The sequence below is a fragment of the Diabrotica virgifera genome, chromosome 4 (genome assembly GCF_917563875.1).
Source record: "Diabrotica virgifera virgifera chromosome 4, PGI_DIABVI_V3a".
Classification (NCBI taxonomy): domain Eukaryota; kingdom Metazoa; phylum Arthropoda; class Insecta; order Coleoptera; family Chrysomelidae; genus Diabrotica; species Diabrotica virgifera.
The window spans coordinates 117,910,491-117,926,182 of record NC_065446.1 but is presented as its reverse complement, the minus strand read 5'-3'; the positions used below and the strand labels follow the sequence as shown (position 1 = coordinate 117,926,182).

Sequence of the window (15,692 nt, the reverse complement as noted above, 5' to 3'; positions counted from 1 at the left end):
TTAAATGTCTTTCATTATAAAGAATGGAATAAGTACCGAATATGATATTTAAAATAAGAACACTTTGTGTGATTGAAGAATTGAAGATAAAAATGCAAATTTTATTTTAATGACATCTTGTCTAAAATATCTTAAGTATATCGCCGGTGTTTTTGGTAGTGTGTTGTACATAATCATGACATCCTGGATTCTAATAATTGTTATAGCTTACAAATTAGGAAATCTTTAAATATTTCAAAAACAAAGGGAGATAGGTATAGAAAATCCTAATCGAGATTGAAAGCTAAGTAAATTTTCCATACGATAGACTAATAAAAAACAGGGTGTTTCATTTAAAACAAGTACGTTATTACAGCTGAAATTTGTTAATAGAACAATCTAATATTTTGACCACCCTGTACAAAATTTTGTTACAATAAACATCTGTTTAAATATGCTGAATAGTCCGTTATTCAGATTCAAGAAAAAAATTGTCACCGATTCTTATATTCGTAGATCCGTTTATTTGATGTACATCCGTACCATTCTCTCAGGTTGCACAGCCACGATATTCTGCGTCTTTCTATGCTTCTTTTTCCTTGAATCTTTCCCTGTCAATTGTTTTCTTTTCAATTGTCAAATCGAAAAGCAGAAATTTAAAAAATTCCCTCAAAAAATATTAAATATTAACGATTTTCGAAAGTAATAAAAGTGTTCGATTATGTTAAAATGGTAAATCAATTAAGTAAATTGGATAACTAATTAGTTATTAAGCTAACCGATGAAATATGAAAAATTTAAGCCGAACTAAAAACCCAGTACAAGAAAGTGAAATAAGGATATTAGGTTGTTATTATAGTCCAGGGTAATAAGGTTTTTCCCATGACACTCGAGCAGCCAGTGTACTGAAAGCGTTTTTTCGACAGGTAATACCTATAAGAGCAAATTGTAACTATTTCCTGCGTAGGATCTGGCGGCCATTTTTATTTATAAACAATTAACTGTCAAAAAATGGCATTTTCCCTTTTTTTTCAAATCAATGGAAAACAGTGAAACTTATGATTTTTTTAGTACAAATATCTTTGAGATTATGGAAAAAGCTTTAAAATGACATATTACAAAGTTTGATATATTTATTGTTAATATAATTGCGAAAAAAGGTCGGAATTGCAAAAAAAAATTAATTTCGCAATATATATTGTAAAAATTAGTATACAGCTTTGAAATTTTTGTCATATAAGGGCTCTTTGGTGCTTAATATGTGATAAAAATTTCAAAGCGATTCATTCATTGTTTAAATTTTATTCAAATTGTTTATCCCAGAGAGCAGTTAATTTGCAATAACATAAGTCAGAAAAGCATGACGTTAGAACCATTCTACAGGTGTCAAATGAAAGAGCATGAGCTATATTTTCAACTTGGTTTAAAAAAAGCGAATAAAAAATGCATTTATTAGTAATAAATAATTATGCAAAAGTATCGTAAATCTTTCCTTATAAACTTTTTATTTTGTTATATAAGGAATTATATATATTTATTACAATTTTTTATCAATTATGTTATAAATAACATTACTTGGTAGTTGTGCACTTAAAACAGGGTAAAAAAGTTAATTTTTTTGGAAAAAGTTATCCAAAAAGTTTATAAGGAAAGATTTACGATACATTTGCATAATTATTTTATTACTAATAATTGCATTTTTTATTCGCTTTTTTAAACCAAGTTAAAAATATAGATCATGCTCTTTCATTTGACACCTGTGGAATGGTTCTAACGTCATGTTTTTCTGACTTATGTTATTGCAAAAAAAATGCTCTCTGGGATAAACAATTTGAATAAAATTTGAACAATTGTACGAATCGCTTTGAAATTTTTATCACATATTAAGCACCAAAGAACCCTCATTTGACAAAAATTTCAAACCTGTACACTAATTTTTACAACATTTATTGCGAAAAATTTTTTTTTGCAATTCCACCTTTTTTCGCAATTATATTAACAATAAATATATCAAACTTTGTAATATGTCATTTTAAAGCTTTTTCCATAATCTCAAAGATATTTGTACTAAAAAAATCATAAGTTTCACTGTTTTCCATTGATTTGAAAAAAAAGAGAAAATGCCATTTTTGACAGTTAATTGTTTATAAATAAAAATGGCCGCCAGAACCTACGCAGGAAATAGTTACAATTTGTTCCTATACGCTGTGAGCTCGTACGTAGAGGGGATATTTACAAATTCGCGAACGCCAGTAGTGACAAGTTTGTAAACGTTTACCGGAAATTTGACATAAATGTCAAAGTGATTAATTTAAAATTAAAATTAAAAACATTAATTATAAACAATATTAGTTGGTCAAAGCTGTGGTATATATTTTTACCTTAAATATACTTACGTTTTAAATACTGAATTTAAGTTTTTTAATGTTCCGTAATATCTAATTATAAATAATCTATTATAATCTTAGCGCCATCTACACGATTATTGTCAAAGTATCCGAAGTAAGAAATTGATATTTTATCAATAGAACGTCAAAATGATTAGAACAATCTTAAAAAAATCGATTACAATTTAATTACTTTTTTGCGTTGTAAATATTAAGCGATAACAATTAAATAATAAATTTAAAAATTACCGGTAAAAGTTGAATTAGTAACCGCTAGGAGCGACACCAGCGAAGCTCAGAGCGTATACGCTGTGAGCTCGTACGTAGAGGGGATATTTACAAATTCGCGAACGCCAGTAGTGACAAGTTTGTAAACGTTTACCGGAAATTTGACATAAATGTCAAAGTGATTAATTTAAAATTAAAATTAAAAACATTAATTATAAACAATATTAGTTGGTCAAAGCTGTGGTATATATTTTTACCTTAAATATACTTCCGTTTTAAATACTGAATTTAAGTTTTTTTAATGTTCCGTAATATCTAATTATAAATAATCTATTATACTCTTAGCGCCATCTACACGATTATTGTCAAAGTATCCGAAGTAAGAAATTGATATTTTATCAATAGAACGTCAAAATGATTAGAAAAATCTTAAAAAAATCGATTACAATTTAATTACTTTTTTGCGTTGTAAATATTAAGCGATAACAATTAAATAATAAATTTAAAAATTACCGGTAAAAGTTGAATTAGTAACCGCTAGGAGCGACACCAGCGAAGCTCAGAATTGCTATTTTATTTTTTAATCAAAAGTTATTCGGGTTTAAAAATTGCAGTTTTTCGATTTTTTGAAAGTTCAACCGCGTTTATCTCGAAAACTGTGCACTGTGCATCCTACTAAAAAACTTGTAGAAATATGTTTTGCTTAAAATGACCCAAAAAATACAAAATATTGTTTTGTTTTGCCAAAAATCGCTGTTATTTGATTCCTCAAGTTCTTGGTCTATAACAATCTTATCGACATCCGGATCAACTGTTACCCAAAAAATTCGTGTTCTACGGGTCAAAATACATAAAAAAAATTTGGGTAAGTCCATCTGAATTAACGAGGCCGTTGTACCCCCCCTGGCGACAGGACTACTGAAACCAGCCATTTGAGTTGACTCGAACTAGGAATAGTCAACTCCAACTGGATAATCAACTTCAACTGTAACATATGCATTGAAAATGCGGACTATTCGAATTTTTCGAAAAAAAAATTCGTTTTATAATCATAGCTCCTTTATTTTTGACGGTAAAAGTTTTTTCAAAAATGATTTTGTAGGATTTTTGAAGAGCTATAAGACTATGTAAATTAAATTCCGTAAGATCTCTTAGTTTTTAATTAGGGTGGGTTTAAAGGGCTCGATAAGGGGGTGTTTGCTCGTAAATAGAGATTTTAAACAGCTATATCTCGCTATCTATTCACTGTAATGAAAATCTATGCACTAGGAAATTTTAGCTATGAAAAAAGCTACAATTTAGTAATCCATCATTTTTTTTCGTATCTCTAGTATTTTCGGAGATATTTTGAAGAAAAGGTGAAAAATACGAAATTGCAAAAAATCAATTTTTCTTTAAACTCGCAATTTTTCTAAAATTGGGCCTTTTAAATGGGTCAAACTTCTTGGGTGTATTGATAATACAAATATAAAAGGAATTACAGAAAGGTGAAGACAAATTTTTAATTAGGACGGTAGTTAGAGGGTTGTTTTCACTATTTTTTTCATAAAGAAAAGCAGGTACCGACCGTTTTTTGATCATAAGTCACTCAATTTTTATTATGCTAGAAACATTTTTTTTTTTTCTTTTGAAAGGTCTAATTGTATCCTTGAAAAAAGATTATTTAAGTTTTCCTCGAAAAATGCAAAGTTTTCCCGTTATTTGTCTTTGAATATTTCAAATTATACATTTGACGAAAAAAACTTTTAACATACTGTACCTCGGTTTGTATTTGTCGGAAAAATATTATAGACAAAGAATTTGGTTTGTGTTACTAAAAGACACAATTTCGATAGCTACAGTTTTTTAGATTAAATGCATATTTTTCGAGTTATTCTCAAAAAACTCTCTAAAAAAGTGGATTTTTTCGTCGAAAAACTGTTACTTTAAACCGCGAATAACTCGAAAAATATTAGTTGTACGAAAAAAATGTAAAATACATTTTTTTTTTTTTCTTTTGAAAGGTCTAATTGTATCCTTGAAAAAAGATTATTTAAGTTTTCCTCGAAAAATGCAAAGTTTTCCCGTTATTTGTCTTTGAATATTTCAAATTATACATTTGACGAAAAAAACTTTTAACATACTGTACCTCGGTTTGTATTTGTCGGAAAAATATTATAGACAAAGAATTTGGTTTGTGTTACTAAAAGACACAATTTCGATAGCTACAGTTTTTTAGATTAAATGCATATTTTTCGAGTTATTCTCAAAAAACTCTCTAAAAAAGTGGATTTTTTCGTCGAAAAACTGTTACTTTAAACCGCGAATAACTCGAAAAATATTAGTTGTACGAAAAAAATGTAAAATACATTTTTTTTTTTTTTCTTTTGAAAGGTCTAATTGTATCCTTGAAAAAAGATTATTTAAGTTTTCCTCGAAAAATGCAAAGTTTTCCCGTTATTTGTCTTTGAATATTTCAAATTATACATTTGACGAAAAAAACTTTTAACATACTGTACCTCGGTTTGTATTTGTCGGAAAAATATTATAGACAAAGAATTTGGTTTGTGTTACTAAAAGACACAATTTCGATAGCTACAGTTTTTTAGATTAAATGCATATTTTTCGAGTTATTCTCAAAAAACTCTCTAAAAAAGTGGATTTTTTCGTCGAAAAACTGTTACTTTAAACCGCGAATAACTCGAAAAATATTAGTTGTACGAAAAAAATGTAAAATACATTTTTTGCTCAGATTTACGTTTTACACCGATTTACACGGTTAAAATTTAATAAAAAATTCCCACCCCCAAGGTTTTAGCGTACAGCGGCATGATATAGAAAATGCTCCTTGTACTATTCCCTACTTTCTGTGAAAATTTCAAGTAAATCCATGCAGGACGAAAAAATTGCGAGCCAAAATGCTTCATTTCCTCGACTAATAGCTAAGCTATTAGGTCTGGATCCCGCGTATGAAAAAAAAGTTGATTAATAGCAAGCTGAAAATTTGTTAATAGCTTAATAGTGTCTAGTCGGATAAACTTTGATATATGGGAACACTGGAACAGGGGCAATTTTAATTGTGGAACAGGTTAAAAATTTGGAACGGCCAGACCACGAAAACGGCACATTTATTTTGTCCGACAGAATAGACTTAAACTCTCCGAACAGAGATTAAACTCTCATGCAAAAATCAGACTGCTATTTATCACCTGTCATAATTCCTATCATTTGACATATTCTACATGTTCCACTCATTAAAATGCCCATTTGGTGATGAATAGCAGTCTGATTTTTGCATGAGAGTTTAATCTCTGTTCGGAGAGTTTAAGTCTGTTCTGTCGGACAAAATACATGTGCCGTTTTCGTGGTCTGACCGTTCCAAATTTTTAACCTGTTCCACAATTAAAACTTCCCCTGTTCCAGTGTTCCCATATATCAAAGTTTGTCCGACTAGGCACCCGTAAGCTATTAACAAATTTTCAGCTTGCTATTAATCAACTTTTTTTTCATACGCGGGATCCAGACCTATATATGGAATAGAAAAAACTGAAAACGGAGATATAATTGCGGAAATACTTAACTTGTTTAATTAGGTGCTTAAGTTGAAGTGTCAATTTATGAAATAAACAATATTTATCAAACAAAAATAGGGACTAAAAATGCAGTAAAAGTTGAATTTCTATCTTATCTCAAGAAAAATATAATACTAAAAAACTGTAGTAAATTACGAAATACATACCAATATTTATACAGGGTGATTGATTAGTAGGGTAAAGCTCAATAGCTCCGCTATAGTACTAGATAGCAATAAAAGGTAATAACAAAAATTTTAGCCACCTTTTAGCTTCACATTACAAAATTAGTTAGAATGTTACAGGGTGTTCGATAACACAGTGGCAGACCTAACTTATGTTTTTTTAAATAGAACACCCTATATTTTATTTTATATTCGAAATCCTGTTAACTTCTCCATCACAAAAATATAAAGGTTTGTAATGTTATACAGGGTATTTACAAAGTTATAACCAATTTTGTATGAAAATCATAACAAGTTCAACTCCCTGTATAAATAAAAATAAGCACAATAGCAATGGTTTATTAATGCCATATTTTTTATTTACTGTCAAAATTTTTAAGAATTATTGATATTGCTAATTTTCTTTATATCAAATACAGGGTGAGTCAAAACGCAAGTACATTATTTCTCAGTAATGTTAAATGGAACACCCTGTATTTTATATCATTATTGAAAAGTAACATTAACGTACTTTAATTTTTATATAACATTCCCTATGCCCAAATTTATTAGTTTTCGAGATATTTTCATTTTTCAGAGCAAATTATTTTAGGTGTTTAAATTTATCTAAATTTTAAGTAAGCCATGACTGAATTGACAATTGAAGATTACCGATTATCAATTCGGTAATCAATGTAACACTGTAGCAAATAAAGAAATAAAAATATTTTATTAGTAATACATTTTACAAACAAAACACAACCACTACATGCAACATTTTTGAAACAATTAAAAACTATCTTTTTATGTAAATGCAACAAATAAACAAAGAAAATTAGTAATAAGTTTTACAAAAAAACACACAAACACAAAATGCAATATTTTGTGAAGACAATTAAACACTAGTTTTGTATGTAAATGTAACAATGTAACAAATAAAGAACGAAACATAATTTATCAGTAATACATTTTGCAAAAAAACATGTTGGAAAAAATTAGAAGCTACTTTTAATAAAATATTTTTAATATTTAATTACATAAGGTGTTCAAAATTATCTCCTAACACATTTATGTACGCCTAAAAACGATCATTGAATGAGCTACTTACTCTACGGAGCATTTGTAAATTAACACATCGAAATACACTTTGTATTCTATTTTTCATCTCATCCCTTGTTGTTGGAGGTATTTTATAAACTTCATTATTAACGTAACCCCAAAAAAATCAGTCCAGTTTATTAAATTCTGGTGATTTGGGTGGCCACGCTACTGGTCCATTAAAAAATGAAAATATCTCGAAAACTAATAAATTTAGACATAGGGAATGTTATCTTAAAATTAAAGTACGGTAATGGTACTTTTCAATAGTGATATAAAATACAGGGTGTTCCATTTAAAATTACTGAGAAAATAATGTACTTTCGTTTTGACTCACCCTGTATTTGTTATAAAGAAAATTAGCAATATCGACCATTCTTGAAAATTTTGACAATACGTTAAAAAATATGGCATTAATAAACCATTGTTGTTTTGCTTATTTTTATTTATACAGGGAGTTGAACTTGTTACGATTTTCATATAAAATTGGTTATAACTTTGTAAATACCCTGTATAACATAACAAACCTTTATATTTTTGTGATGGAGAAGTTAACAGGATTTCGAATTTAAAATAAAATATAGGGTGTTCCATTTAAAAAACATAAGTTTGGTCTGCCACTGTGTTATCGAACACCCTGTAACATTCTAACTAATTTTGTAATGTGAAGCTCAAAGGTGGCTAAAATTTTTGTTATTAACTTTTATTGCTATCTATTACTATAGCGGAGCTATTGAGCTTTACCCTACTAATCAATCACCCTGTATAAATCACGACCTATGCTACGAGGATAGACAAGATCATAAACTTCTTAATACACAAACTAGCAAGAGAAAAGAAAATTTATGCTAAAATTAGTGGCAGACATTTAATCATAAATAGTGAAAAATATTCGGCCAAATACTTGAGAAACATAGACAAGGATGAAAATAAAGATGATGTTCAATCAGAAAAACCTAAACACAGAACACAGTGTACCAGAAACACCAACAACACTAAGTTCTATAACATTTTTCGCAGACAGCCTCTCACAATTTGCCTTAACCACAGTATATAGGTTTATACAAATTAGTATAAGCAAAAAAAATGTGCCTTAACTACGCCCAAAAATTCATCACAGAAAAAAGAGGCTACCCAACAACAAAAACTTAACATGATAACTACACTGACTGAAAAACTAACAAACGAATCAGATACTGATAAAGGTAAATCAAAGAATAAGAGATTGTAAAAGAAAAATATTACAGAACATAAACAATTATTAAGAGGAGTGGAAAAGAACAAAAACGAAGATCACGAAGAAGGAAAGAAGCCAAAATCAAGACAAAACTCTTTTTCAGGTACCAAAGAAAGAGTTAATACTCGGAAGCAAAACAGAAAATCCTAAAATTTTGTAAGGCAGATATTAATTTTTAGACACTCATTTCATTAATCAATAAAAATACAAAATAAATAATGAAAAAACGATGTGAGATTAAGAGGAATATCTGGATGACTGATGGTTTAGTAAAATCGATTAATAAAAAAAGTGAACTATACACACAATTTATGAACAAGCCAGATGACCTAACATTAAAAAAAGAATGCGTTATATATTGTTAATATTTGATATTTGAATAATGTAATCCCTGAACACAACCTCTGGTTCATCAGGGAATTTCTTCTTTTTTGTTTATTTACTAACTATTTATTTGTTATATAAGAGACATAATGAGAAGTAAATAAACATTGTTATTGTTATTATTCCCTGCATAATTGGAGTTGTAGCAAGTTGTATAAAATATCGGACATGTAATATGTCCGGGATATTGAAATTTTCTGGTTTTGATTGTATTTAAGACTTCCATTTCTTTATTTATACTTCTCAGAACCTCTTTTGTTTGTGACGTGATCTGTCCATTATATTTTCAGAATTCTTCTATACACCCACCAATAAATAATTCCAGTTATTCATTGATGTCGCATTCAAGGTCCAAGCTTCCGTTCTGTAAAACAAATTCGAGAAAACGTAGCACCTAGCCAACCTTATTCTTAACACTAACTTTAAATCTGTTGTGCAGAGCACTTTTCTCATTTTGTTAAAATTCGCTCTAGCCTTTCCTATTCCAATTTTTATCTCCTAGTCTAAGAGCTGGGAGCGGATTTTGTGCGTGATAAGTAATATGGAGAAAAAATATGTTAAATTAGTTGTGTACATGACTTTCCCCAACGGCCGGAAACCAGAGTGGGGGACGAGGGTAGTTATAAGGGGTCAAAATCGCGGTTTTTATTATTTTTTTTGTGACGCTCATGATCGAGATAGTGGACCAAAATTTGGGAATAAGGAGTTCATGACGTAAATAAGTAAAATCTCTAGGGGCGAAACTCTGCGTGGCCAACAAAGGGGTGGGGGTAGGGGTCAATATAAAAAATATAAAGGGTTTTTTGCGACCTTCGTGATTGAGATTGAGATTCGTGCACCAAAATTTGGGAATAAGTAGACCATGACATAACTAAGTAAAATCCCCAGAGCCGGAAACCAGTGTGGGGGACGAGGGTAGTTATAAGGGGTCAAATTCGCGGTTTTTATTATTTTTTTTTGTGACGCTCATGATCGAGATAGTGCACCAAAATTTGGGAATAAGTAGGTCATAACGTAACTATGTATAAGTAAAATCTCCAGGGGTGGAACTCTGCGTGGCCGACAAAGGGGTGGGGGTAGGGGTGAATATAAAAAATATAAAGGGTTTTTGCGACGTTCGTGAAGATAATGCACCAAAATTTGGGAATAAGTAGACCATGACATCACCAAGTAAAATACCCAGAGGCGGAAACCAGAGTAGTGCACCAAAATTTGGGACTAAGTAGGTCATGACGAAACTAAGTAAAATCTCCAGGGGCGGAATGCTGCTTGGGGTATAAAGGGGTGGTAGGCAGGGGTGAAAATGAATACCAAATACCCATATATATGGCATTTATAGATTTTGAAAAGGCATTCGACTCCATAGAACACTGGGCAGTGAAACAATCACTACACAATAGCAGAGTAGATTACAGGTATACAGAACTAATCTCTAATATATATAACTACAGTAAGGCCACAACTACGATCCAAATTGAACAGAATACACACCACATACCTATCAAAAGGGGCGTTAGACAGGGAGATACGATTTCGCCGAAGCTCTTCAACCAAGCTCTAGAAGACATTTTCAAGAGATTACAATGGGAAGAATATGGAATCATCATTAACGGCCAATACTTAAATCACCTAAGATACGCTGACCATATCGTCATTATCGCTACAGACAAGTAACAACTACAAATAATAATACAACTAGACCACGAAACCAGTAAAGTTGGATTAAATATGAATTACAGCAAAACAAAAGTGATAACAAATCAAGAGGATGAGTTAAGAATCGTAGTAAAACAAAACCAAATAGAGGAACTGAATGAATACATATACTTGGGACAAATAATAAAATTGAATAGAGACAACCAAACAGCAGAAATAAAGAGACGAACGAAGTTAGCGTGGGCCTCGTTTGGTAAGCTCAGCTTCATATTGAAGAATAAAAAATACCCTCAATATCTAAAAACGAAAATCTACGACCAATGTATTCTTCCGGTCCTGACATATGGATGTCAAACATGGACGTTCACAAAAATGAATATGGACAGAATTGCGAAAACACAAAGAGCAATGGAAAGACAAATGATCAACGTAAGACTGTCAGATAGAAAAAGGAATTCCTGGGTAAGAAATATCACAAAAGTTAAAGATGCTACTCGTCAAACAGCTAAACTAAAATGGAAATTCGCCGGTCATACGATTAGACAAAAAGACGAAAGATGGAATAAAATTATTACAGAGTGGAGACCATGGACATATAAACGAAAGAGAGGAAGACCACAGATGAGATGGGTAGATGACCTAAAACACCAAGCAGGCTCAAAATGGATGCACATGGCTCAGGATAGAGAAAGATGGAGGAGCGAAGGGGAGGCCTATGTCCAATATTGGATGTCGCAAGGCTAATAGATAGATAGATAGGCAGGGGTGAGTATAAAAATATACGGGTTTTTTTTTGCCTTCGTGGTAGAGATAGTGCACCAAAATTTGGCAATAAGTAGATCATGACATAACTAAGTAAAATCTCCAGGGGCGGAACGCTGCGTGGGGGACGAATGTTGTGCTCCGTCACAAAAAAAATAATACAAACTGCGACTTTGGTCCCTTAAAACTGCCCTCATCCCTAACTCTGGTTTCCGGCTCTGGGGATTTTACTTAGTTGCGTCATGTTCTACTTATTTTAAAATTTTGGTGAACTTGTCGATTACGAACGGCAAAAAAACTCCTTATATTTTTATACTCACCCCTGCCTACCATCCCGTTGTACCCCAAGCAGCGTTCCGCCCCTGGAGATTTTACTTAGTTACGTCATGACCTACCTATTCCCAAATTTTGGTGCACAATTTTCATCATGAGCGTCACAAAAGAAATAATAAAAACCGCAACTTTTACCCCTTATAACTACCCTCGTCCACCACTCTGGTTTCCGACTCTGGGGATTTTACTTAGTTAGGTCATGGTCTACTTTTTCGCAAATTTTGGTGCACTTCAAAAACCGCGACTTTGACCCCTTATAACTACCCTTGTCCCCCACTCTGATTTCCGGCTCTGGGGATTTTACTTAGTTATGTCATGGTCTACTTATTCCCAAATTTTGGTGCACTATAATCACGAACGTCGCAAAAAACCCTTTATATTGTTTATATTCACCCCTACCCCACCCCTTTTGTCGGCCACGCAGCGTTCCGCCCCTAAATATTTTACTTAATTACGTCATAACCTACTTATTTCCAAATTTTGGTGCACTATCTCGATCATGTGCGTCACAAAAAAAATAATAAAAACCGAGACTTTGACCCCTTATAACTACCCTCGGTCCCCACTCTGGTTTCCGGTCGTTGGGGAAAGTCATGTACACAACTAATTCATCATATCCCCGTATAGTTTTTCCATATTACTTATCACGCACAAAATCCGCTTCTGTCTCTCCAACTATCCTGGAAGTAATAATTTGTGGAGTTGATCATTGTTCCAAGATATGCATTTTTTATGTTTTCTAGAAAGTTCTTCGGAATGACTCCAGTAGTAGAAATAATAAGTAATAGATATTGTCTGGGTAATTTCCATTCTCAATTGTCTCCTTTTTTGAATTTCGAGATCTCTATACTTGGCGATCTCTTCGTTCTACAGTGGAACCTGGATAAGTCGGATTAATCGGGACCGCGGCCGATCCGGGTTATCGAAAATCCGGGTTAGCCGGAGAATATGGTAAAAATTAATAAAATACGGAATACATATTTCTAGATAAACTACATTACGTTTGCAGAAACATGAAATACATTATGCACAGTACATCTAAATTACGTACAGTTGTTTACAGTATTGTTTATTTCTCGGTAAAAAAGGCAGCCGGACTTCCGGGTTATCCGGGACCGACTTATCGGGGTTCCACTGTATTTAACACGCAGATTATTACTATTAGGTATAACCATATCCATTGTTATTTGCCTATGTTATATTCCGTCTATTGTGTGCCACTCATTGCTCTTTGAGCACAGTACGATTCCAGTATAACTTGTAGTTGCCCCTTTCAAGCATTCTGTATACAATATGAGTAGATAAGGTAAGGTATGGGCCGCTCTGTAACGCCAATATCAAGGACATCATTGGTCAATATTCACTTTTAGTGGTCTAGCCATCTTTGTCTGTCATATGAGTGAGATCGCTTGGTAAAAAGAGATAGATAGAAAACCGATCGACTGCCCGCGATGTAGTATGCCTTGTCTATCCTTATTATGTCTATGCTATGGAAAGAACTATAAGTGGTTTATGCGCATTTTTTTACCCTTGCGTCATCTGCTGCACAGATTGCACGATGTAAAGTTGATGTCTCAGATCTCGAGATCAGTTGATGTCTATATATTAACAAATACTATGGACTGTAATACATACAAATCTTGACATTTCCCATTACATTTGAGGAAGCAAAAAAATAGCGCCATCTAGGTGGTCTACGGTGATAACCAGGGCAATCTAACCTTACATTTATAAAATTGCTTTATTATTGTTTTTGTATAATTAAGTGTTTGAACTATTTTTATTTTAATTTAATTTAGCAAAATTAGCTTGTTATTCAAAAATTTATAAAATTAAATTTGAATGTTTACGTTGTCACAACGTAGTTTTACCGCAAGCCGACAGTGGCGCTAGTGGCAACGTGCTTCAAGATTTCTGTGGGAGTTGGTTGTATTACAGTCAATAGTATTTGATATTAATAATAATATAATCTACTATTATTGTTTGTTATATTTTTAAGGTGCCGACATTGACACGTCGTTTGTTTGATGCTCCGGAATGGCGTGGAACGAAAACATACACGTACACATACAAAACTGATGTCTGGACTATGGGATGTTATTTTAAAATTATATTGAACAAACGGAGCGAGACGTTTAGGTTATGTCGAGATGAAATCACGTAAGGACAATATTTATTAAAGAAAAAAATGTAATTAAGCGATAACATTTTATATATTTTAGGGACCGGTTGAAGCTATTTGTAACCAACTTTATGCTCGCCGCAAATCCAGGATCCAGGAAGGATTCTACTGAACTAAAATCGTTTCTTCAAAATACAAAAATTTAAACCATTTTTTATTATATCACACATACTAATATTACTTTAATAAAGCTTTTATAGTATTAATCATTTTTTAAAAAATTTCCAGATACAACAGAAGTACCTAATTCTTCACTTTTATTGTTATTACTTTATCATATTTCGAAAAGTGGACAATTGTGATGCAGTGGTGCTCAGACTCATATTAAGTGGGACCTTCCACGTAAAATTCAATCGTCCAAAGATCGACAGCTAGTAAAAAAACAATTTGGAAAATAAAAAACCTTATTGCATATTTCTATTTGTTAAAAAGTAGTAACTTCAGAGAGAGGTCATGTTTTTCATCTTAATTTTATTTGGATGTTGATGCATGGCACTGCACTAATAATCCACGAGGAAAAGTTTTCCTGTAGTTGGCTTTATACCATTGTAATGATACGCCGCGAACACGCACCAACACTAGAACCGTATGAGTTCCGCAATCCGCGCAGACGCCCCACTAATTTCCACTTTTCCAAAATAGCACAGGCAGAGGGATATTTAAGGAGGCCAGCGGACCGGAGGCCAGTGGATAGATATATCACGAATATTCAAACATTAATCAGACGAGAAGAATCTTTTTCAAGAAACCAAGAACTCGAAAGGATATATAAAAATATGCTGCCATGATATAAGCTTTATGCTCGCCGCCGGGACTTCGAAAATTTATCGGAATTGCAAGACTTAGCCCAAGAATACGAACCTTTAGAAGACGAAAGGACCCGAGCAAATCAAAATTTTCGCGGAAATTGGAGAAGTACAGACTACAGAATACGATGCCAAATGGACATGCTTTAGATGCAAGATGCCAGGTCACTTCCGTAAGAATTGTAAAAACCCATGGAAAAAGTTTTGTTCGCGATGCGGCAAAGAAGGGGTCTACAGCAGTGACTGTTTCTCAGACGTCAGGGAAACAATAACAGACTGGAGAAACAAGGAGTCCTCCCAGTATGAGGAGCAAGATTCGGCTCCGTTCGTTCTCGCCGTTACACAACAAGCAAGCAACGACATGCGACTGTTCGCATCACTGAAAATCGGGCAAAGATCCTACAAAGCATTAATTGACACAGGGACCATTACAAATTACGCCGGAGATAGAATAGCGCAGATATTCAAACACTCTCTAGATAGCTATAACGGAAGAACAAGACTAGCAAACGGATCTTCAATGGAGCTTAACCAGAAGTTGACAATTGACTGCGAGATCGATAATTTACAAACACGACAAACATTTATAGTAATGCCAGGGTTAACGGAAGATGCAATACTAGGAGTGGAATTCCTCAGGGAACATTCGATCGAACTTAAGTTCGATAGGGATACGTCCAAACAGTACGAACAACATCAAGAAGAAACATGTAATACTTTAAAAGACTCCACTCAAAATACAGAGCTAGAAAGGTTCCTAAGAAAAGAATTTAGGGAATTCGAGAAGTTAACAGGACCCACCAACTTAATAAAACACGAAATAAAATTGAAGAAAAGGTGCGATCCCGTCAAACAGCCGTATAGGCAGCACAATTCCGCAATGCTGCAGATCAGCCAGGAGATGGACAAGATGTTAAAAGAAGGA

General features: G+C 32.7%; 1 protein-coding gene across 1 annotated transcript in view; it reads left to right on the top strand.

Annotated features, from left to right (window-relative positions):
• The window catches only part of LOC114337502 (calcium-dependent protein kinase 6), a 182,621-nt gene extending 168,454 nt beyond the window's left edge, over positions 1-14,167 (top strand). The window contains exons 7-8 of the mRNA XM_050648381.1: positions 13,779-13,939; positions 14,002-14,167. Of these exons, the coding sequence (XP_050504338.1) occupies positions 13,779-13,939; positions 14,002-14,107 (267 nt within the window). The 3' untranslated portion in view covers positions 14,108-14,167. The remainder of the gene's footprint in view (positions 1-13,778; positions 13,940-14,001) is intronic.
• The last annotated feature ends 1,525 nt before the right edge of the window (positions 14,168-15,692 follow it).